The sequence below is a fragment of the Cydia pomonella genome, chromosome 26 (genome assembly GCF_033807575.1).
Source record: "Cydia pomonella isolate Wapato2018A chromosome 26, ilCydPomo1, whole genome shotgun sequence".
Classification (NCBI taxonomy): domain Eukaryota; kingdom Metazoa; phylum Arthropoda; class Insecta; order Lepidoptera; family Tortricidae; genus Cydia; species Cydia pomonella.
The window spans coordinates 10595729-10620318 of NC_084728.1; the positions used below are offsets into that span (position 1 = coordinate 10595729).

Here is a 24590-nt window from a genome sequence, read left to right on the forward strand (position 1 = left end):
AATTCGTAAACGTCAGGAGTGTTTCTGTTCATACTGACTTGAACTTATGCAAAACTAGTCTAAATAATGGCGAGACGTGCATATACTACGATTTCCATCACCTGTAGACTTATAGCGAACACTGAAGTTCGTAAATTGTGGGCATCTTTCTCTTTCACTCCAGTTAACGCGTAGGTAATTAGAATGATAGAGAAAGAAGTGGGTAGAAAACGATCCAATGGGCATATATGGGTAGTGTTCCTGTCTGGTGGTGTAACACAGACTACACAGACGAGACGAGGTCACCACAGGTGCATATTACAAGTAAATGCTATAATTCGAGCAGCACAAATGAGTTGTCTACACCATTTTATACTATAACAGCCCAGATACACCTCTAAAGCTTAGTTTTTGTTAATATTTGAATGTATTGAATTTATACGAGTACTGGCCGTAATTGTGGGCGCAACTGAAACAAGCGGTCGCGCTCCCATTTATTTATTTATTTTTTATTTAATATTTAATATATATATATACAGCATTACAGTCGAGACCAAAGCACTGTACAATTCAGATTATATGATAGGATTACATACTAGGAAAAACAGATCACAATCAACTTTCGTCCATCACCTCGCAATACCGCAGACACATCTGATACACAGCCGTCCATCGACTTGCAAACATATCACAATCTGGTGCCCATGACAGAAAGGAGTTCAGCAGCCTTAGAGCCCGCACAGTCCCATATCTACTATACATACCTATTTGTACACGAGCGCTGGTATAGTGACCCCGATTATCTTAGGTGCTTGCTGAGGTAGTGTGTGTGGTGTGATAAAAATGAAATGTTACCTGTCGATGATGTGCGACAGTACCGAGGGGTGTCTGTGAACCTAGCATATCAAGTGTTAGCATCTCAAGTTTTCTTGAGAGTTCTAGTAGCATCCCTAATAGTTCTATAGTTCTAGGTAGTTTTTTTTAATAGTTCTATAGTTCTAGGTAGTTTTTTTTAATAGTTCTACTTATTTACGCGAAAAAAATGAAAATTGAAAATGAGATGCTAACTTCCCATTTTGACACACTAGCATCCCAGCCGTTATCCACTCCACAGCCTCAAAATAGCATTTAAATGGAAGCTAGTAACATTTCTAGGCGATCTATAATGAGTTCTAGTCAAAACTGTAAAAAAAATTTTTTTCATATATGTATGGGATACGAACATCAAAAAAAATTGTAGGTTTCTTCTAACTAAAACTAAGTTCGAGCTGAAATCCAAGGTTTGACAGCCATCATCTCAGGAGTTCTGGATAGCCAGCTCCCTAGTGCATTAGAATACATACAGTTCTATCTTCTAGAATGAAATTTGACAGAGTTTTGATAGAAATTGTCCGAAAATAGTCTTGAAATCCAGTAAATGCTAAGTGCTGAGCATCGCATCCCAGCCGATGCAGATGTGATACCCAGCATCTCAGCAGTTCTAGATAGCCCGCTCCCTAGTGCATTAGAAAACACACAGTTTTATCTTCTAGAATGAAAATTGAAAAAGTTCCGAAGGATTTTTGTTCGAAATAGTCTAAAAATCGAGTAAATGTTAAGTTTTGAGCTAGCATCCCAGCCCATCCAGGTCTGATACCTGGCATCTAACCAGTTATAGATAGCCAGCTCCTTAGTGCATTAGAATACATATAGTTCTATCTTCTAGAACGAAATTTGACGGAGTTTTGATGGAAATTGTCTGAAAATAGTCTTTAAGTCACCCGATGCAAATCTGATAACCAGCATCTCAGCAGTTCTGGATAGCCCGCTCCCTAGTGCATTAGAAGACATACAGGTTTATCTTCTAGAATGAAAATTGAAAAAGTTCCGAAGGATTTTTGTTCGAAATAGTCTAAAAATCGAGTAAATATTAACTTTTGAGGTAGCATCCCAGCGAAAGCTGGTCTGATACATAGCATCTCAGGAGTTCTAGATAGACAGCTTCCTAGTGCACTAGAATATACAGAGTTTTATCTTCTAGAACGAAATTTCACCGTTTTTTGACAGACTTAGTCCGATACTACTCTGAAATTCGTGAAATTGCTAAGTTCTGGGCTTAGCATCCCAGCGAATGCAAGTCTAATACCCAGGATCTCAGCAGTTTTGGATAGCTAGCTTCCCAGTTCATTAGGATCCACACAGTTCTATCTTCTAGAACGAAATTTAGCAGAGTTTTGATAGACTATGTCCGAAAATAGTATCGATATCGAGATATTGCAAAGTTCTGAGCTTAGCATCCCAGCCAATGCAGGTCTGGTACCTGGCATCTCAGCAGTTCTGGATCGCCAGCTCCCTATTGAACTAAAATACACACAGTTCTATCTTCTAGAACTAAATTTGGTAGAGTTTTGAAAGACTATAACTGAAAATGGTATAGAAATCGAGGTAATGCTAAGTTCTGAGCTTAGCATCCCAGCGAAAGCTGTTCTGATACCTAGCATCTCAGAAGTTCTAGATAGCCAGCTTCCTAAAGCACTTGAATACTCACAGTTCTGTCTTCTAGAACGAAATTTGGCTGAGTTTTGATAGACTATGTCCGAAAATAGTTTCGATATCGAGATATTGCTATGTTCTGAGCTTAGCATCCCAGCCAATACAGGTTTCATACCCGGCATCTCAGCAGTACTGGATACCCATCACTCTAGTGCACTAGGACACACACAGTTTTATCTTCTAGAATGAAATTTGACCGAGTTTTGATAGACTTAGTCTGAAACTACTTGGAAAATCGTGAAATTACTAAGTTCTGAGCTTAGCATCCCAGCCAATGCAAGTCTGATGCCTAAAATCTTAGCAGTTATCAATAGCCAGCTCTCTAATGCACTAGAATCCAAAAAGTTCTATCTTCTAGAACGAAATTTGCAGAGTTTTGATCGACTAGGTCCGAAAATAGTATTGTTATCGAGATATTACTAAGTTCTGATCTTAGCGTCCCAGCGAAAGCTGGTCTGATACCTAGCATTTCAGCAGTTCTAGATAGCGATATTCCCGGTGTACTAGAACACACACAGTTTTATTTTCTAGAACGAAAGGACCAAGGGCAACTTTGTATGGAACTTCGCCCCAAAACCAACACAGCTAAGAGTTAGGTCGTTAAATACTTAGACAACGATATATGTAATATATAAATATTTATAAATACTTAAATACATAGAAAACACCCATGACTCAGGAACAAATATCCATGCTCATCACATGAATAAATGCCCTTACCAGGATTTGAACTCGAGACCATTAGCTTCATAGGCAGGGTCACTTCACTACCCACTAGGCCAAACCAGTCGTCTCAGTCTGTTAGCCTGTTATCTCAGCTGTTTGCCAACATCGAGGACATGTGGCTTGAATATTATTAAATGCAACCTATAAATAAAACAATAAAAACTCAGTAGTAATAAAACAATATAAGTCAATATCGTAATGCATAGTAGAATGTGTATTTCCCTCAATATGAGCATGTTCGTGTAGGTATTCTGCATTTCGAGGTTGTGCTTATGGTAATCTGTCTTCTAAAATATATCGACGCACTCGCAAAACCGAACGAGGACATAATACACAATAGCGTCCTTCTAATGCCATAGTTATATATTATTAAACGGCAGGTGACATAGCTATTATAATTGAACACTTGAACATAGAACATAGGTACTCACATGTACCTAGAGTAGATAAAAGAGTTTTTGAACGGTTTTATATAGTAATAAAACATGATATTCCAGAAAAAAATACAAGTTAACCTAACGAATGTAGTATACGCCATATTCGGTAAGAATACCTTCGATATTCATATATTTTGTTTTAACTACCCACCAGAATTATTATATCTACAGAATTTTCATAGCTCGTATTCACGCTGACAAACATATGAATATCTCAGTTCTGCAATGGAATTCCATTATAGTGCCTATAGAAAGAAATAAAGTAGATTTACAGTACATATGGTGCTAATTTACTGCACTAGTGCGAAAATTAGCATATTACGTTACTATGTCAAACATTTAAAGAGCCATATGTACTGTAAAACGCTGTACGATACATGTGCGAATAGGTAATTCGCAACTCGTGTCGATTTAAAACACTCCCTTGGGTCGTGTTTTAATTTATCGCCAAATTTGTGAGGATACAAAAATTTGAGCTAGCATCCAAGCCAATGCAGATCTGATACCCAGCGTCTCGAGAGTTCTGATAAGCCCACTTCCTAGTGCATTAGAAAACTTACAGTTTCATCTTTTAAAGAGAAAATTGAGAAAGTTCTGAACGATTTTTATTCGAGTTAGTCTAAAAATCAAGTAAACGCTAAAGTTCTGAGCTAGCATCCCAGCCAATGCTGGTCTGATACCTAGCGTCTCAGCAGTTCTGGATAGCCAGCTCACTACATAGTGCAATAGAAATCTCTTTTGTACACTAGACTCCACACAGTTCTATCTTCAAGAACGAAATTTGGCAGAGTTTTGATAGACAAATTAGACAATGTCCGAAAATACTATCGATATCGAGATATTGCTAAGTTCTGAGCTTAGCATCCCAACCAATGCAGGTCGGATACCTAACATCTCAGCAGTTCTAGATAGCCAGCTTCCTAGTGCACTAGAATACTTACAGTTTTACCTTCTAGAACGAAATTTCACCGTGTTTTGACAGATTTAGTCCAAAACTACTCGGAAAATCGTGAAATTGCTAAGTTTTGAGCTAGCATTCCATCCAAAGCTGGTCTGATACCCAGTATCTCAGCAGTTCTAGATCGCCAACTTTCTAGTGTATTAGAACACACATAGTTTTATCTTCTAGAACGAAATTTCATCGAGTTTTGACAGACTAAGTTCGAAACTACTCTGAAATTCGTGAATTTGTTAAGTGATACCTAACATCCATAATGATAATAGCCAGCTCTCTAGTACAATAGAATCCGTAAAGTTCTATTTTCTAGAATGAAATTTCGCAGAGTTTCGACATACTATGTCCGAAAATAGTATCGTTTTGGAGATATTGCTAAGTTCTGAGCTTAGCATCCCAGGCAGTGAAGGTCTGATACCCAGCTTCTCAGCAGTTCTGGATAGCCAGCTCCCTAGTGAACTAAAAACACACAGTTCTACCTTCTAGAACTAAATTTGGCAAAGTTTTGAAAGACTATGTCCGAAAATTGTATCGAAATCCAGGAATGACTAAGTTCTGAGCTAGCATCCCAGCCAATGCCGGTCTGATACTTAGTATCACAGCAGTTCTGGATAGATAGCTTCCACGTGAAGAAAATTTCACCGAGTTTTGATAGACTTAGTCCGAAACTACTCTGAAAATCGTGAAATTGCTAAGTTTTGAGCTAGCATCCAAGCCAATGCAGGTCTGATACCTAGCATCCTAACACCTACGTATAGCCAGCTCCTTAGTAAACTAGATTACTAACAGTTTTATTTTCTAGACTGAAATTTGATACAGTTTTGATAGACTATGTCCGTAACTACACTGAAAATCCAGCATCCGAAAATAGTATGGAAATCGAAATATTACTTATTTCTGAACTTAGCATCCTAGCCACTGCAGGTCTGATACCTAGCATCTCAGCAGTTACAGATAGCCAAATCTCTTGTGCACTATAATATATACAGTTCTAACTTCCAGAACAAAATTTGACAGAGTTTTGATAGAGTGTGTCCGAAAATAGTATCGATATCGAGATATTGTTAAGTTCTGAGCTTAGCATCCCAGCCAATGCAAGTCTGATACCTAGAGCATCTCAGCAATTCTGGATAGCCAGCTTCCTAGTGCATATATATCATTTGAAAACAAAAATACTTTTATTTACGTAAAAAGAGTTAAAACTAAATCTCTTAAAAGAATATTTGTGTGTATTGTGTGAAATATTTAAAAACCTATTCTTTCTCGTTTGCGCTTTATTCTTGCAAATAATGTCCTAGACTTTGAAGAATGTCTGAAAATAAGTTTTTCATTTTAAATTCAAATATATATTTTAATATATGATGAAAAACGCTCCAAAATTGGTTAAGCAGTTTTTAAGATACAAGTTTCAGAAGTTGGCTTACTTTTATTTGTATGGAAGTTTTTGTCTTTATAAGTCCATAGAGCGTGTAATTAGTAAATTTTATAATAATTTGTTTTTTGTTCACTTGTTAGAATAGAATAGAATAGATTTTGAACTAACGCTACGGATTTCACTCACGTGTTCTTAGTCACTCGCGCGACATGTTTCGGACTTCGGCGAGTGACTAAAAACACATGAGTGAAATCCGTAGAATTAGTTTAATGTTAGTATAACTCACGACAGTTAATTTCGAAAATAGATTTTATTTGTATGATAGTACACTGTCATATTACCTAAAACGAATGATTTACACATAACAATGAGCAAAACCAGAAAATACATTACTATGCAAGTCAATATAAGTCAATGTAAGTTACGCGTTACATGTTACACGTTTTGGTATTTGTAAGTAGTCACTAATTAAAAATCTTCATGTCAATAAAACTAGGCCAACTTCTGGAACATAAATTTTAATAAAAAGCGGCCAAGTGCGAGTCTGACTCGCCCATGAAGGGTTCCGTACCATTTATGACGTATTAAAAAAAACTACTTACTAGATCTCGTTCAAACCAATTTTCCGTGGAAGTTTGCATGGTAATGTATATCATATATTTTTTTTCTATTCGGTTTAGAAAAAAAATCTATTAGAAACCTCAATATCATTTTTAAAGACCTATCCATAGATACCCCACACGTATGGGTTTGATAAAATAAGATTTTTTGAGTTTCAGTTCTAAGTATGGGGAACCCCCAAAATATTGTATTTTTTTTCTATTTTTATGTAAAAAATATTAATGCGGTTCATAGAATACATCTACATACCAAGTTTGAACAGTATAGCTCTTATAGTTTCGGAAAAAAGTGGCTGTGACATAATCGGACAGACAGACGGACAAGACGAATCTATAAGGGTTCCGTTTTTTGCCATTTGGCTACGGAACCCTAAAAAGTACTTAAATGATTTTGATGCGGTTTTCAGTTTTCAATAAGAGATATGTTTGACTTTATAATAAAGTACTTATTGGTAGATATTTTCCATCGTGGAAGACACTTTTTGAAAAATAAAGCGTCGAAAAGTTTTGTTTTTATTTGAATACTTTAATACTAAATTTCTTTGAAAATATTTTGTGTATATTTTTTTACATAAAACAAAGCTATTTTCTTTCGATTGACACAAAATGTATCTTAATCGAATGATTTGTGAAGCTTGTAGATTTTTTTTTCTTTTTTTGAACAGACCTCACTTTACCTTGGCCCCCAAGGGACGAAATTACGGGTGCTTCCAAAAAAAAAATCGTTTATTAGGTCTCCACTATCATCGTGTAAAGTGGATTGCTTCCATCTCAAAATGTAGCTTTTTGACAAAAAAGCTCGATAGCCAGTAAGATTATAAGTTCCGAGTTCTATAATTATAAGCATAGATGGAATTACTAATTTTGTTATTTCGCACGTCATGTACATTACGCAGTTTCTACCTGTGGAAACTTGTAATTACATAACTTAATGCTTCTATTTCGAAACCTTTTTTGTTACTCTAACTGTAAATTTTCATATGAAATAAAATAAAAATCGAGTAAATGCTAAGTTTTGGGCTTATAACGTTCAGAACTGCTGAAGTGCTGGGTATCAGACTTGCATTAGCTGGGATGCCAAGCTCTAAACTTTCAATAGGGAGTATTACTGCAATGTTCTGCCGCCAGAATGCAGCACTAGCACCTTTCGCCAACCATAGAGTAACTACATAGAGTACTATGCCTTAAGCTGTGTAATGACAAGTATTCACAGATAATAAAATATGACATTGACGTATCACCGGGAAACGCGAAAATCCAAATTTAGCTATCTGCCTATTCATCGCTCGAATATGCAAGAGTTATAGATAGGTTAGATGACGAAATTTCGGTTTTTCTTGTTTTGCGGTAGATCCTCAGATCGTGATGGATTGTGGTAGTGGCGCCTCCTACGCAGAGTTTCGCGTAATATTCCCTATAGACTGCTAAATTTCGTTGTAGAAGATAAAACTGTGTGTATTCCAGTTCACTATCGATAACTTTTGACATGCTGAGTATTAGACCTGCATTGGCTGGGATGTTAGCTATAAACTTAGCATATAATCATTTCCTAGATTTTCAGAATAGTTTCGGACATAGACTATCAATATATTGTTAAATTTCGTTCTAATCGATAGAACTGTATGTATTCTAGTGCAATAGGGAGCTGGCTATCCGGAAATACTGAGACGCAGGGTGTCACACCTGAATTGGCTGGAATGCTAAGGTTATGCTAAGCTCGATTTTCAGAGTAGTTTCGGACATAATCAAAACTCTATCAAATTTCGGTCTAGACGATAAAGCTGTGTGGATTCTAGTGCACTAGTAAGGTGGCTATCTAGAACTTTTGAGATGTACTGCTGGGTATCAGACTAGCATTGGCTGGGATGCTAAGAGCAGAACTTAGTAATATCTCGATTTCGATACTATTTTCAGACATAGTCTTTCAAAACTCTGCCAAATTTCAGTCAAGAAGATAGAACTGTGTAGCTTCTAGTGCACTAGGGAGCTGGATATCTATAACTGCTGAGATCCTGGGTATCACACCTGCATTGGTTGAGATACTAGCTCAGAACTTAGCATTCACTCGATTTTTAAACTATTTCGAACAAAAATCCTTCAGAACATCTTTAATTTTCGTTCTAGAAGAAAAGACTGTGTGTTTTCTAAAGGACTAGTGAGCGGGCTATCCAGAACTCTTGAGGTGCTGGGTATAAGACCTGCATTGGCTTGGATATTAGCTCAAAGGCATATACTGGATTTTTAGAGTTTCGGACATAGTCTATCAAAATTTTGTCAAATTTCGTTTTACAAGGTAGACCTGTGTGTATTCTAGTGCACTAGAGAGCTAGCTATCCAGAACTGCTGAGATCCTGGAGATCACATCTGCATTGGCTGGGATGCTAGCTCAGAACTTAGCATTTACTCGATTTCTAGACTATTCCGAAAAAAATCCTTCAGAACTTTTTCAATTTTCGTTCTGGAAGATAAAACTGTAAGTTTTCTAATGCACTAGGGAGCGAACTATCCAGAACTCTTGAGATGCTGGGTATCAGACCTGCATTAGCTTGGATGCTAGCCCAAAACTTAGCATTTACTGGATTTATGTATGTATGTATGTATATGACGACCGGTTTAGCCTAGTGGGTAGTGACCCTGCCTACGAAGCTGATGGTCCCGGGTTCAAATCCTGGTAAGGGCATGTATTCGTGTGATGAGCATGGATAATTGTTCCTGAGTCATGGGTGTTTTCTATGTATTTAAGTATTTATAAATATTTATATATTATATATATCGTTGTCTAAGTACCCTCAACACAAGCCTTATTGAGCTTACTGTGGGACTTAGTCAATTTGTGTTATAATGTCCTATAATATTTATTTATTATTATTATTTATTTATATATACTTTATTGTACATAGAAATAAAAACACGAAAAACACAGTTACAGAGTAAATTAAATACAACTAAGGCGATCTGTATGAGATCTCTTCCAGTTAACCTTTGAGGAAATGAGTAAAACAGAAGTAACGGTGAATTAATGACAAACACAAACAAAAGTGTACAATCACTGAAATTAATGAAATGCACGTTTTACAGTGTAGTTTCGGACTTAGTCTATCAAAACTCGGTCAAATTTAGTTCTAGAAGATAAAACGGTGTGAATTCTAGTGCAATAGGAAGCTGACTATCTAGAACTGTTGAGATGCTAGGTATCAGACTAGCATTGGTCGAAATGCTAGCTCAGAACTTAGCAATTCCTCGATTTCGATAGTATTTTCGGACATAGTCTTACAAAACTATAAAACTATGCGATTTCTATTGCACTATGTAGTGAGCTGGCTATCCATAACTGCTGAGATGCTAGGTATCAGACCTGCTTTGGCTGGGATGCTAATTTCATAATTTTGTGGTTTAAGACATTTATTCTCATAAGAATATACATTATTCACTTAATATGAGAATTTAAATTTACCTTAATGCTATACAATAACTTGGTGTGTATGTTTTGGCATCCCAAGGATACACGAGTACCTAAATTCGAATAGTTACTTATTTGAATAGTAGTAAGGTCGGTATTCGTAGCGCACCCGCGGCCGTGCGATGAAAAAACTACAATATTAATTAATTAAGAGCCCGGTAACGATTTTAGAGCAAAAATGTAAAATTGATAGATTTAGTTGTTGAAATTGTAATTGTACACCTTTTATTACGTAATATCTAAATAACACGTATTGGTTACTACGAGTATTAGCACGTTTTATCATCTAGCCTTTTAATAATGAGGTCGCTTGTTGTGTAATATGTAACGAAAAGGGACAGTTTTTAAAAATTCATCAAAAAATATGGTAGTATATTATACAAAATGATGTATATGGACAGTTTCAGCAAATGTTGTGGATTGTTTAAGTATCGAAAGTACGTTGAAATTAAGTCGATTTTCAGAGAAATTATCACTTGTTATGAAGTAATTTGTGGAAAAAATTTATTTCGTCAACTTTCATTTACACTGCTTCAAATTTATAACTATGCTTAGATATATTTAAAAATATGCTTTACGCACGTTGACCTAAACGTCCATCAAAAAATAATCATTACTAATTAAGCGACTCTGTTTTCAAAAAAATGATTTGTTATAATGAAAGATAACAAGACGTGCTAATAGAAACCAGTACTTATTATATATAATATTTAACAAAAGGTGTACAATTTCATACGCTAAATCTATCGATTTGACTTTTTTGTGACTAAATTCGAAAACGGCGTCTTAGTATGCGAGTGCAGTATTTAAGAATTAATAGATTTAGATCGAAATATATCATGGTTCGAATGTAAAAGTATTTTAGGGGCAGTTATTTTTTTTATGTTAGTTAACATGGTATAGCGGGTTTGTATTTGAAAACATTCGTTCAAGCTAATGGGCTGATTTTGTTTTTACATATTAGCAATTGTTATATTTAACTATTTAAGCGAAATGTTTTCACTTTTAATAACATATCGTTTAAGTTTATTTTTGAATATTTAGATCGAAAGACTATATTTAATACCCGGCGTTAGTTTGTTGCACAATTTTGCACCTTCGTTTAACTTATTTCGTTTTCCGTATAATTTGTTCTATGAAAGTGTAAATTTAAACTATGTTTATATCGAAGATTATATTTATTCTGCTTATATATAAATAAAAGTTTCGTATGCAGTTTTTTATGTAAAATTTTATAGACCAAGATACAGGTTTTAAAAACGTAATTTTGTTTTCTCCAATATACTCGGAAATGTTCACCTTATTGTATCAAAAATAGTACGAAAAGTTCTTCGTTATAGTCAAACACAAATTAAAAAAATTCAAACCATTATTGTTGTGTTTTAGCCGACGGGAAAGTTATTACTGTATTGTTTTTTACTTTTTAAAAACATGTCTCCACTAAGAAAAACGCATACAGCCAATTAATATAGCTGCGGGCCGCGTCTACACGACCCGGTCAGCATCATTACAAGATATAGGACAGAGTCGTGTAAAACCGACGTGTATGATCGTGTGAATACTGCTTAATAAAATCAAAGACTATATATAACTTTTATACTTTTTTAAGGATTTCATTCGTGCAAATACAGCTTATATTGCACAATTATATTGAATGAGCGAATATTGAATGGTACTGAATGGCAGAATAGTTGTGCCTTTAACTATTCAAAACTGCTGAGATGCCAGGTATCAGACCTGCATTGGCTGGGATGCTAAGCTCTGAAGTTTGCAAAATCTCGATATCGATACTATTTTCGGACATAGTCTATCAAAACTCTGCCAAATTTAGTTCTAGAAGATAGAACTGTGAGGATGCTAATGTACTAGGGAGCTGGCTATACAGTACTGCTGAGGTGCCGGGTATCAGACCTGCATTGGCTGGGATGCTAAGCCCAGAACAGCAATTTCACAATTTTCCGAGTAGTTTCAGACGTAGTCTATCAAAACTCGGTCCAATTTCGTTCTAGAAGATAAAACTGTGTGTTCTAATACACCAGGAAGCTGGCTATCTAGAACTGCTGAGATCCTGGGTATTAGACTTGCATTCGCTGGGATGCTAAGGCCAGAACTTAGCATTACCTCGATTTCGATACCATTAATGGACATTGTCTTTCAAAACTCTGCCCAATTTAGTTCTAGAAGATAGAAATGTGTGTATTTTAGTTCACTAGGGAGCTGGCTATCCAGGACTGCTAAGATATTGAGTATCAAACTTACATTGGCCGGGATGCTAGCTCCAAACTTAGCATTCACTGGATTTTCAGTGTAGTTTCGGACATAGTCAATCAGAACTATATCAAATCTCGTTCAAGAAGACAGAACTATGTGTACTTTAGTTAACTAGAGTGCTAGCTTTCCAGAACTGCTGAGATGCCAGGTATCAGACCTGCATTGGCTGGGATGCTAAGCTCATAACTTAGCAATATCTCGATATCGATATTATTTTCGGACATAGTCTATAAAACTTTGCCATATTTCGTTCTTGAAGACAGAACTGTGTGGATTCTAGTAAACTAGGGAGCTGGCTATCTAGAACTGCTGAGATCCTGGGTATTAGATTTGCATTCGCTGGGATGCTAAGCCCAGAACTTAGCAATTTTACGAATTTCAGAGTAGTATTGGACTAAGTCTGTCAAAAAACGGTAAAATTTCGTTCTAGAAGATAAAACTATGTATTCTAGTGCACTAGGAAGCTGGCTATCTAGAACTCCTGAGATGCTAGGTATCAGACTAGCTTTCACTGGGATGCTAAGCTCAGAACTTAGCATTACCTCGATTTCTATACCATTTTCAGACATAGTCTTTCAAAACTCTACCAAATTTAGTTCTAGAAGATAGAACTGTGTGTATTTTAGTTCACTAGGGAGCTGGCTATCCAGAACTGCTGAGATGCCGGGTACCAGACCTGCATTGGCTGGGATGCTAAGCTCAGAACTATGCAATATCTCGATATCGTTACTATTTTCGGACATAGTCTATCAAAACTCTGCCAAATTTCGTTCTAGAAGACTGAACTGTGTGTATTCAAGTGATTTAGAAAGCTGGCTATCTAGAACTTCTGAGATGCTAGGTATCAGACCAGCTTTCGGTGGGATGCTAAGCTCAGAACTTAGCATTAGGTACCTCGATTTCAATACCATTTCAGATATAGTCTTTCAACACTCTACCAAATTTAGTTCTAGAAGAGAGAACTGTGTGTATTTTAGTTCACTAGGGAGCTGGCTATCCAGAACTGCTGAGATGCCGGGTACCAGACCTGCATTGGCTGGGATGCTAAGCTCAGAACTTTGCAATATCTCGATATCGATACTATTTTCGGACATAGTCTATCAAAACTCTGCCAAATTTCATTCTAGAAGACAGAACTGTGTGGATAGTAATGTACTAGGGAGCTGGCTATCTAGAACTGCTGAGATCCTGGGTATTAGACTTGCATTCGCTGGGATGCTAAGCTCAGAACTTAGCATTACCTCGATTTCTATACCATTTTCAGACATAGTCTTTCAAAACTCTACCAAATTTAGTTCTAGAAGATAGAACTGTGTGGATGCTAATATACTAGTAAGTTGACTATCTAGAACTGCTGAGGTCCTGTGTATTAGACTTGCATTCGCTGGGATGCTAAGCCCAGAACTTAGCAATTTCACGAATTTCAGAGTAGTATCGGACTAAGTCTGTCAAAACTCGGCCAAATTTAGTTCTAGAAGATAGAACTGTGTGTATTTTAGTTCACTAGGGAGCTGGCTATCCAGAACTGCTGAGATGCCGGGTACCAGAACTGCATTGGCTGGGATGCTAAGCTCAGAACTTTGCAATATCTCGATATCGATACAATTTTCGGCCATAGTCTTTTAAAACTCTACCAAATTTAGTTCTAGAAGATAGAACTGTGTGTATTTTATTACCCTAGGAAGCTGACTATCTAGAACTGCTGGGATGCTGGGTATCAGACCAGCACTGGCTGGGATGCTTGCTCAAAAACTAAGCAATTTCATTATTTTCCGAGTAATTTCGGACTAAGTCTGTCAAAACACAGTGAAATTTTGTTCTAGAAGATAAAACTGTGTGTATTCTAGTGCATTAGGAAGCTGGCTATATAGAACTCCTGATATGCTAGGTATCAGACTAGCTTTCACTGGGATGCTAAGCTCCGAACTTAGTATTACCTCGATTTCGATACCTATATCGGACAGTCCTCCAAAACTCGGCCAAAGTTAGTTCTACAAGATAGAACTGTGTGTATTTTAGTTCACTAGGGAGCTGGCTATCCAGAACTGCTGAGATGCCGGGTACTAGACCTGCATTGGCTGGGTTGCTAAGCTCAGAACTTAGCATTACCTCGATATCGATACTATTTTGGGACATAGTCTATCAAAACTCTGCCAAATTTCGTTCTAGAAGACAGAACTGTGTGTATTCAAGTGCTTTAGGAAGCTGGCTATCTAGAACTTCTGAGATGCTAGGTATCAGACCAGCTTTCGCTGGGATGCTAAGCTCAGAACTTAGCATTACCTCGATTTCTATACCATTTTCAGATATAGTCTTCCAAAACTCGGCCAAATTTAGTTCTAGAAGATAGAACTGTGTGTATTTTAGTTCACTAGGGAGCTATCTATCTAGAACTGCTGAGATTTTGGGTATTAGACTTGCATTCGCTGGGATGCTAAGCTCAGAACTTAGCATTACCTCGATTTCTATACCATTTTCGTACATAGTCTATCAAAACTCTGCCAAATTTCGTTCTAGAAGACAGAACTGTGTGGATGCTAATGTACTAGGGAGTTGACTATCTAGAACTGCTGAGATCCTGTGTATTAGACTTGCATTCGCTGGGATGCTAAGCCCAGAACTTAGCAATTTCACGAATTTCAGAGTAGTATCGGACTAAGTCTGTCAAAACACGGTGAAATTTCGTTCTAGAAGATAAAACTGTGTGTATTCTATTGCACTAGGAAGCTGGCTATCTAGAACTCTTGAGATGCTAGGTATCAGACCAGCTTTCGCTGGGATGCTAAGCTCAGAACTTAGCATTACCTCGATTTCTATACCATTTTCAGACAGTCTTTCAAAACTCTACCAAATTTAGTTCTAGAAGATAGAACTGTGTGTATTTTAGTTCACTAGGGAGCTGGCTATCCAGAACTGCTGAGATGCCGGGTACCAGACCTGCATTGGCTGGGATGCTAAGCTCAGAACTTTGCAATATCTCGATATCGATACAATTTTCGGACTTAGTCTTACAAAACTCTACCAAATTTAGTTCTAGAAGATAGAACTGTGGGTATTTTAGTTCACTAGGAAGCTGGCTATCTAGAACTGCTGGGATGCTGGGTATCAGACCAGCACTGGCTGGGATGCTAGCTCAAAAACTAAGCAATTTCATTATTTTCCGAGTAATTTCGGACTAAGTCTGTCAAAACACGGTGAAATTTTGTTCTAGAAGATAAAACTGTGTGTATTCTAATGCATTAGGAAACTGGCTATATAGAACTCCTGAGATGCTAGGTATCAGACTAGCTTTCACTGGGATGCTAAGCTTCGAACTTAGTATTACCTCGATTTCGATACCTATATCGGACAATCTTCCAAAACTAGGCCAAATTTAGTTCTAGAAGATGGAACTGTGTGTATTTTAGTTCACTAGGGAGCTGGCTATCCAGAACTGCTGAGATGCCAGGTACCAGACCTGCATTGGCTGGGATGCTAAGCTCAGAACTTTGCAATATCTTGATATCGATACTATTTTCGGACATAGTCTATCAAAACTCTGCCAAATTTCGTTCTAGAAGACAGAACTGTGTGGATGCTAATGTACTAGGGAGTTGACTATCTAGAACTGCTGAGGTCCTGGGTATTTGACTTGCATTCGCTGGGTTGCTAAGCCCAGAACTTAGCTATTTCACGAATTTCAGAGTCGTATCGGACTATGTCTGTCAAAACACGGTGAAATTTCGTTCTAGAAGATAGAAATGTATGTATTCAAGTGCACTAGGAAGCTGGCTATCTAGAACTCTTGAGATGCTAGGTTTCAGACCAGCTTTCGCTGGGATGCTAAGCTCAGAACTTAGCATTACATCGATTTCGATACCATTATCGGACATAGTCTTTCAAAACTCTGCCAAAGTTAGTTCTAGAAGATAGAACTGTGTGTATTTTAGTTCACTAGGGAGTTGGCTATCCAGAACTGCTGAGATGCCGCGTACCAGACCTGCATTGGCTGGGATGCTAAGCTCAGAACTTTGCAATATCCTGATATCGATACTATTTTCGGACATAGTTTATCAAAACTCTGCCAAATTTCGTTCTAGAAGACAGAACTGTGTGGATAGTAATGTACTAGGGAGCTGGCTATCTAGAACTGCTAAGATCCTGGGTATTAGATATGCATTCTCTGGGATGCTAAGCCCAGAACTTAGCAATTTCACGAATTTCAGAGTAGTATCGGACTTAGTCTGTCAAAACACGGTGAAATTTCGTTCTAGAACATAAAACTGTGTGTATTCTAGTGCACTAGGAAGCTGGCTATTTAGAACTTCTGAGATGCTAGGTATCAGACCAGCTTTCGCTGGGATGCTAAGCTCAGAACTTTGCAATATCTCGATATCGATACTATTTTCGGACATAGTCTATCAAAACTCTGCCAAAATTAGTTCTAGAAGATAGAACTGTGTGTATTTTGGTTCACTAAGGAGCTGGCTATCCAGAACTCCTGAGATGCCGGGTACCAGACCTGCATTGGCTGGGATGCTAAGCTCAAAACTTTGCAATATCTCGATATCGATACTATTTTCGGACATAATCCATCAAAACTCTGCCAAATTTCGTTCTAGAAGATAAAACTGTGTGTATTCTAGTGCACTAGGAAGCTGTATATCTAGAACTTCTGAGATGCTAGGTATCAGACCAGCTTTCGTTGGGATACTAAGCTCAGAACTTAGCATTACATCGATTTCGATACCATTATCGGACATAGTCTTTCAAAACTCTGCCAAACTTAGTTCTAGAAGATAGAACTGTGTGTATTTTAGTTTACTAGGGAGTTGGCTATCCAGAACTGCTGAGATGCCGGGTACCAGACCTGCATTGGCTGGGATGCTAAGCTCAGAACTTTGCAATATCTCGATATCGATACTATTTTCGGACATAGTCTATCAAAACTCTGCTAAATTTCCTTCTAGAAGATAGAACTGTGTGGATGCTAATGAACTGGGAAGCTAGCTATCCAAAACTGCTGAGATCCTGGGTATTAGACTTGCATTGGCTGGGATGCTAAGCCCAGAACTTAGCAATTTCACTAATTTCAGATAAGTATCGGACTAAGTCTGTCAAAAAACGGTGAAATTTCGTTCTAGAAGATAAAACTCTGTATATTCTAGTGCACTAGTAAGCTGTCTATCTAGAACTCCTGAGATGCTATGTATCAGACCAGCTTTCGCTGGGATGCTACCTCAAAAGTTAATATTTACTCGATTTTTAGACTATTTCGAACAAAAATCCTTCGGAACATTTTCAATTTTCATTCTAGAAGATAAACCTGTATGTCTTCTAATGCACTAGGGAGCGGGCTATCCAGAACTGCTGAGATGCTGGTTATCAGATTTGCATCGGGTGGGATGCGATGCTCGGAACTTAGCATTTACTGGATTTCAAGACTATTTTCAGACAATTTCCATCAAAACTCCGTCAAATTTCGTTCTAGAAGATAGAACTGTATGTATTCTAATGCACTAAGGAGCTGGCTATCTATAACTGGTTAGATGCCAGGTATCAGACCTGGATGGGCTGGGATGCTAGCTCAAAACTTAACATTTACTCGATTTTTAGACTATTTCGAACAAAAATCCTTCGGAACTTTTTCAATTTTCATTTTAGAAGATAAAACTGTGTGTTTTCTAATGCACTAGGGAGCGGGCTATCTAGAACTGCTGAGATGCTGGGTATCAGATCTGCATCGGCTGGGATGCGATGCTCAGCACTTAGCATTTACTGGATTTCAAGACTATTTTCGGACAATTTCTATCAAAACTCTGTCAAATTTCGTTCTAGAAGATAGAACTGTATGTATTCTAATGCACTAGGGAGCTGGCTATCCAGAACTCCTGAGATGATGGCTATCAAACCTTGGATTTCAGCTCGAACTTAGTTTTAGTTAGAAGAAACCTACAATTTTTTTTGATGTTCGTATCCCATACATATATGAAAAAAAAATATTTTACAGTTTTGACTAGAACTCATTATAGATCGCCTAGAAATGTTACTAGCTTCCATTTAAATGCTATTTTGAGGCTGTGGAGTGGATAACGGCTGGGATGCTAGTGTGTCAAAATGGGAAGTTAGCATCTCATTTTCAATTTTCATTTTTTTCGCGTAAATAAGTAGAACTATTAAAAAAAACTACCTAGAACTATAGAACTATTAGGGATGCTACTAGAACTCTCAAGAAAACTTGAGATGCTAGCACTTGATATGCTAGGTTCACAGACACTACCGAGGGCACGTAGCATGCGAGCCGCTCGGCGAGCGCCGCGATCGTATCCAGCCCGTTTTGGGGGAGAGTCCCCTGACAATACAATACTTATTTAGATTCGGGAGATATGTCCGTAAAGTAAATGTTACCTGTCGATGATGTGCGGCAGTACCGAGGGCATGTAGCAGGAGAAATCCGATCCGAGCCGCTCGGCGAGCGCCGCGATCGTCTCCAGCCCGTTTTGGGGGCTTGTTCCCTCACAATAATAAATTTCGATTCGGGAATTGTGTCCGTAAAGTAAATGTTACCTGTCGATGATGTGCGGCAGTACCGAGGGCACGTAGCAGGAGAAATCCGATCCGAGCCGCTCGGCGAGCGCCGCGATCGTCTCCAGCCCGTTTTGGGCCACCTGCAAAATCAAACGCATTAATAATCTTTACAAAATAAGACTTCATAAAAAGGTTAAAACGCCGGGAAAAGCATTATTATTTTCTAATTTGTTTATTCTTATTCTTCGTCGCGTTGTCACGGTATTTTTGCCACGGCTCATGAGAGCCTGAGGTCCGCTTGGAAACAAATCCCAAGAACTGGCGTAGGCGCTAGTTTTTATGAAAGCGACTGCCATCTGACCTTCCAACGCAGAGGGTAAACTAGGCCTTATTGGGATGTTAGTCCTTAGTCCGGTGTCCTCACGATGTTTTCTTTAACCGAAAAGGTAAATATCAAATTTCGTTCACAAGTTCCGAAAGACTCTAGATTTGTATGAAATTGGGCTGGTTTGAAAAGCTCCTCATTCTGGGCGGAACAAATACGAAACCACATCTTATCACGAAAAATGTATGTATGTAATTTTCAGTTGGGTTGCGTAAATACCATACGTTTTCGTACCACAGAGGAAGAACTTTTTAAGACTTAATTATTCTTTTTAGCTTTTAAGTTGGTTAAAAACCTTAGATTTATCTTCTCTAAATCTATAGCATATAATAAAATAGTTAAATTACTGTTGTGTTGTAGTTTGTATTGTACCATGTTGTCGTAAACATGACATTTTTGGATATTACAAACCAAAAGGTTAAATTATGTGTTAGGTTATTAAGTCGGTTAAAAACATAAAAATGTGGCTTTCCATCACAGAAGAACATGCAAACTGGAAGTTGGTTTGAACGAGATCTAGTAAGTAGTTTTTTTTTAATACGTCATAAAATAAAATAAATTTTTTTTTTTCATAAAACCCATACGTGTGGGGTATCTATGGATGGGTCTTCAAAAATGATATTTAGGTTTCTAATATCACTTTTTTCTAAACTGTTTGCGCGAGAGACACATTCGAAGTGAAAAAATTTGTGTCCCCTCCCCTGTAACTTCTAGAATAACAGAATGAAAAATCTAAAATCTAAATCTAAAAATAGTTTGTGCGAGAGACACTTCCAAAGTGGTAAAATGTGTGTCCAAAGTGGTAAAATGTTGAACGAGATCTAGTAAGTAGTTTTTTTAATACGTCATAAATGGTACGGAACCCTTCATGGGCGAGTCCGACTCGCACTTGGCCGCTTTTCTGAAATTCCAACAGAAATTCTGATAAATACGTTCTTATTGCACATGAAGAATTTTTGTTATGCGATTCAAACTCGGTATCCGTGTCCCCGCTGTAGGCAAGCCTGTATCGCGGAGGCCAGTATTTGGTGTGGTACAGATAATGGAAGATAGGTTGACACAACAGTCAAGTGAAAATTGTATTTTGGATAATAATTAAATGTGACCTGCGAAAAAGTTACTGCAAAATGTTAACTTTTAATTTTAATAGTAACATATTTTCTTTATATGGACCTCTCTTTTTTTTATACAACGTCGGTGGCAAACAAGCATACGGCCCGCCTGATGGTAAGCAGTCTCCGTAGCCCATGTACGCCTACAACTCCAGAGGAGTTACATGCGCGTTGCCGACCCTAAACCCGCCCCCCCTAGTTGAGCTCTGGCAACCTTACTCACCGGCAGGAACACATCACTATGAGTAGGGTCTAGTGTTATTTGGCTGCTGTTTTCTGTAAGGTGGAGGTACCTACTTCCCCACTTGGGCTCTGCTCTAGATCTGGAATGACATCCACTGACTGTGCCTACAATGCCCATACCTCTCTTTTGGACGTAGTTTAAGGACATACCCGGGTCCAAATTTGGTAGGAAGTTTGAGTCACTCATAATCCTGTCATGTTAGGGACCTGGGCCTAATGGAACGCCACAAATACTCACTTATAAATCTGTATTATACTGGTGGATGTTATAATATACTAAGTATAGCTCGTGTCATTCACGAAGACGCGAGCCTTGACTCATATTGTCATGTTGTTAAAGATTAGATTTGACTAATCCGCGCGTCATCGTGGATGACACGAACTATATACAAGGTTGTATTGTACCTACGTTGCCGTAAACATTGAATATAACAAATCAAAATACTAATAATGTCTGCCGGTAATTATAAACATTATCAACATAAACATAATATTTACTTTCATTATCATTAAACATGTTTTGTAATAGTATTATCTGTTATGGAGTTCTATATTTAAGGAAGGAAAGATCCAAGAATAGAATAGAATAGAATATTTTTTTATTGTATAACTGTGTACACACAAAGGTGTTTTTTTTTTTACATTATAAGTTTCAACAGTTGCCTGATAGGGCGTACAATTTTATTATGGTAGGTAACCTACCTATCCTAATACTAAGCTTAAACTTAAGTACATAGGTACAGCCGGTCAAACCACTCTGCCAGTAGAAAAAGGCGCGAAATTCAAATATTATTCAAGTGGTTTTAAGAAGGTCACTGTAGCCGATAGGTCTCGCAACGAAAAGAACGGATGATGAATTAATCAACAATCAACATACACACGCAAGAAAAAAGTAAGTATAGAAATAAAAAAAATAAAATGACTATATAAGACGCGCTCAATCCCTTACTGTTTTCAAATCCCATCTTAAGGACTATTATCTGTCCCTTCCTTAGTGTTTCTGTCCGCGTTACTGGTTATCACTTTTGGCAAGAATTATATAGTATTGTATATACGTAGGTACATAATTATGTAAATAGTGTGTATGTATATGTATTGTCTTACTGTTGTAGACTTAAATTTTAAGGGTATTTTAGTTTTAATTTAGTTTGCTATTTAGTTTTTTTGCACCTCCTAATTAGTTAATTTAAGTTTCATTTCTCCACTACCTAAATGTTGTCTGGAAGAGATCGCTCTGTAGCGATAAGGCCGCCTGTTGTTTACCTCTATCTTCATGTTTTTTATGTGTTCCCATGTACATTTTTTTTCAGAGGTTGTGCAATAAAGAGGATTTGTATTGTATTGTATTAGTGTTGTGTACGTGATGCGTGGAATGTCTTTACGGAACGCCTATAATATGCCTATTACACTTAGATGGTTAGCAGTCCTCAACTGTGCGTTTCTACAGAAACTTCCTGCCTCGCACTGCTAAACTGTGGAATGAACTGTGGCCTGCGGTATTTCCGGACCGATACGACCTTCAAACCTTCAAGAAAAGAGCGTACACCATCTCAAAGGCCGGCAACGCACTTAGAATCCCTCTGGTGTTGCAACGGCAATCGCTTACTGTGGCAACACTGAATACTTCCTGTATATAGCTATATATATATTTAGTCAATGGCTCATTTTGACAGATAAAAAATGTCCCCCTTCTTAGCGATGTGCGCTGTGTTGCGATAATAAAGTGTTGGTGTTTTTCATTGAGAGTATTAATTAATTACCCATCTCATTTAACCAACAAGCATAAATGCAACACTTACCATCGATTCGTCTGCTCGTTTGCCTCCTATATAATAATAAAAAGAACTATATATCTTACCTGTTACATATTCCAAATCGTCAAATCCATATAGTCACTAGTAACTCACATAACAATGGTCCGTTAAGCCGGCCCAATGTGTACTGATCGACTGTAAGACGTAATAACGGCACTATTCTGATCGAGATAATTATAATGTTATCGATTTTGTCGATGAACTCATGGTTTTGTTAAATGGTGCGTTAAGAAAGCGTATTGTGTGACCAATGTGATCATTATAATATTATTGTATTTAACTATATTTTTATGAAATGGCATATCTCTTTATGGCGTGACGCCTAATTGGTAAACTATCACTATTAATATTATAAGTGGCGCCTTATTGGAAAACAATAAAATATCATAACAGACGCCTTATGGGATAACTATTAATATTCCAAGTGACGCCTTATTGGAAAACTATCCCTATTAATAAAATAGGTGACGCCTTATTGGAAAACTATCCCTTTTAATATTATAAGTGACACCTTATGCGTATGGAAAACTATCCCTATTAATATCATAAATGCGAAAGTAACTTTGTCTAGATAGACACAGATACTCAGTCGAGATAAGTAACAGATGTTGCGTCTTACGCTTAAACTGTTGAAACGATTTAGTTGAAATTTGGTATGGATGGAGATAGTTTGAGGCCCGGGGAAGGACACAGGATAGTATTTATAAATCACCATCATTCACGCAGACGAAGTGGCGGGCAGAAGCTAGTATATAATCGACAGAGCGTTAGCGATGGTCTTCATTTCAGACTGAGCAAAAACGCTTCTGTATGTCCGGATGTTCTCTGTAGGTCGCATTTCTCACCCGATTCTAGAGAAAATTTGTGAGCAGGTTCGAACCTGCCAATCTATCTAACTATCGACAGTTAGGTAGATTTTATCTGTCGTTTCGTTTTATTTGAAATATTCAAAATGGCGGAAATTGGCATAGAGGACTATGAGTTCACTGTGATAATGACTCGATAAAGTATTTTTTTTTTTAAGCGCATTGCGAGGTCTATAGCTTACAGAGTCACTAGTTACTTACTTACTGCTTACTGCTAGCCTTTCTCCGCAGACGTTTTGTCTGGTTGCCCTTGGCATAGGCCTCTCCCATATTCCTCCACGTGTCTCTGTCTAGAGCCTGTATAAATATAAAAGTAACTTTGTCTCTCTGCCTGTTATCTCTTCGTGCTTAAGCATCTGAACCGATTTAAGTGCAATTTGGTATAAACAAACTTCCGTCTCAGGAACGGACATATGATAGTTTTTGTTGCGAAAATCGTGACTATAAAGTATTTACGGCGCTTATGGCGACCTTCACATAGGGTGCGTGCGAGCGGGACATCTCTATATCCGTGCATAACGCTGTCTCGCTCTCACATCCGAAGCGTTCCCGAAGTAGTGTGATATTGAGAAGCACGTAAGACGCCTACATCAGAATAGGCGCGCGCAATGGTCCATGACAAGCAATCAGAGTGTGCATGATGCATTGACGTTTACAGCAAAGAGATCATTTTCTTAGTAGATTCCAGCGGATATGATATTGGTTAGATTAGAACGCGTTACTTTGCGGAAATCCAGACTAATCAAAACAAATTGAATTGTTACTCAGCTGTCGGACGTCAGACCGTCCACATCTCCAGCATCTCCTGAGGATGCCTCGTCGATTGATCCGAAACACGTGTCGAGTTTTGTACTTTCGGTGGTGGGTATGTTTATTTTTGCGGTGGGAGGGTAGGAACAATAATTGCATGTAAATATACGCAAGTAAATATAACGGGTTAGCACTTATTGACTAGCACGTTATCTTTTCGCGGATTAGCAAAGTGTTTTTTGTTTTAATTAGAATGGTGACAACACCTACTGATATCATTGACGTTTGTATTTATTTACGTGACATCAAGGTTAAGTATATAATTAAATGAATATAACGAGATAATCTAATACAAATCGACCTGACCTTGTCCCACAGTACGCTCAGTAAGTCTAGTGATGTGAGGACTAGACAAACGATCTAATATGTATAAATACTTAAATACATAGAAAATGTATGTAACTCACGAAAACAATATATTGAGTAACTGCACAAATCCAGTAGTTAGACAGCATATGTCCTGTTCAATCTCCGGCTCCCGCGCTGTTTTACCCCTAG

At 37.6% G+C, this 24590-nt stretch overlaps 1 protein-coding gene across 1 annotated transcript in view; it reads right to left on the reverse strand.

Moving 5' to 3' along the window:
* Nucleotides 1–24590, reverse strand: part of LOC133532075 (CLIP-associating protein) — a 102096-nt gene that overhangs the window by 70551 nt on the left and 6955 nt on the right. The window contains exon 4 of the mRNA XM_061870568.1: nt 18902–19002. Coding sequence (XP_061726552.1) covers nt 18902–19002 — 101 coding nt within the window. The remainder of the gene's footprint in view (nt 1–18901; nt 19003–24590) is intronic.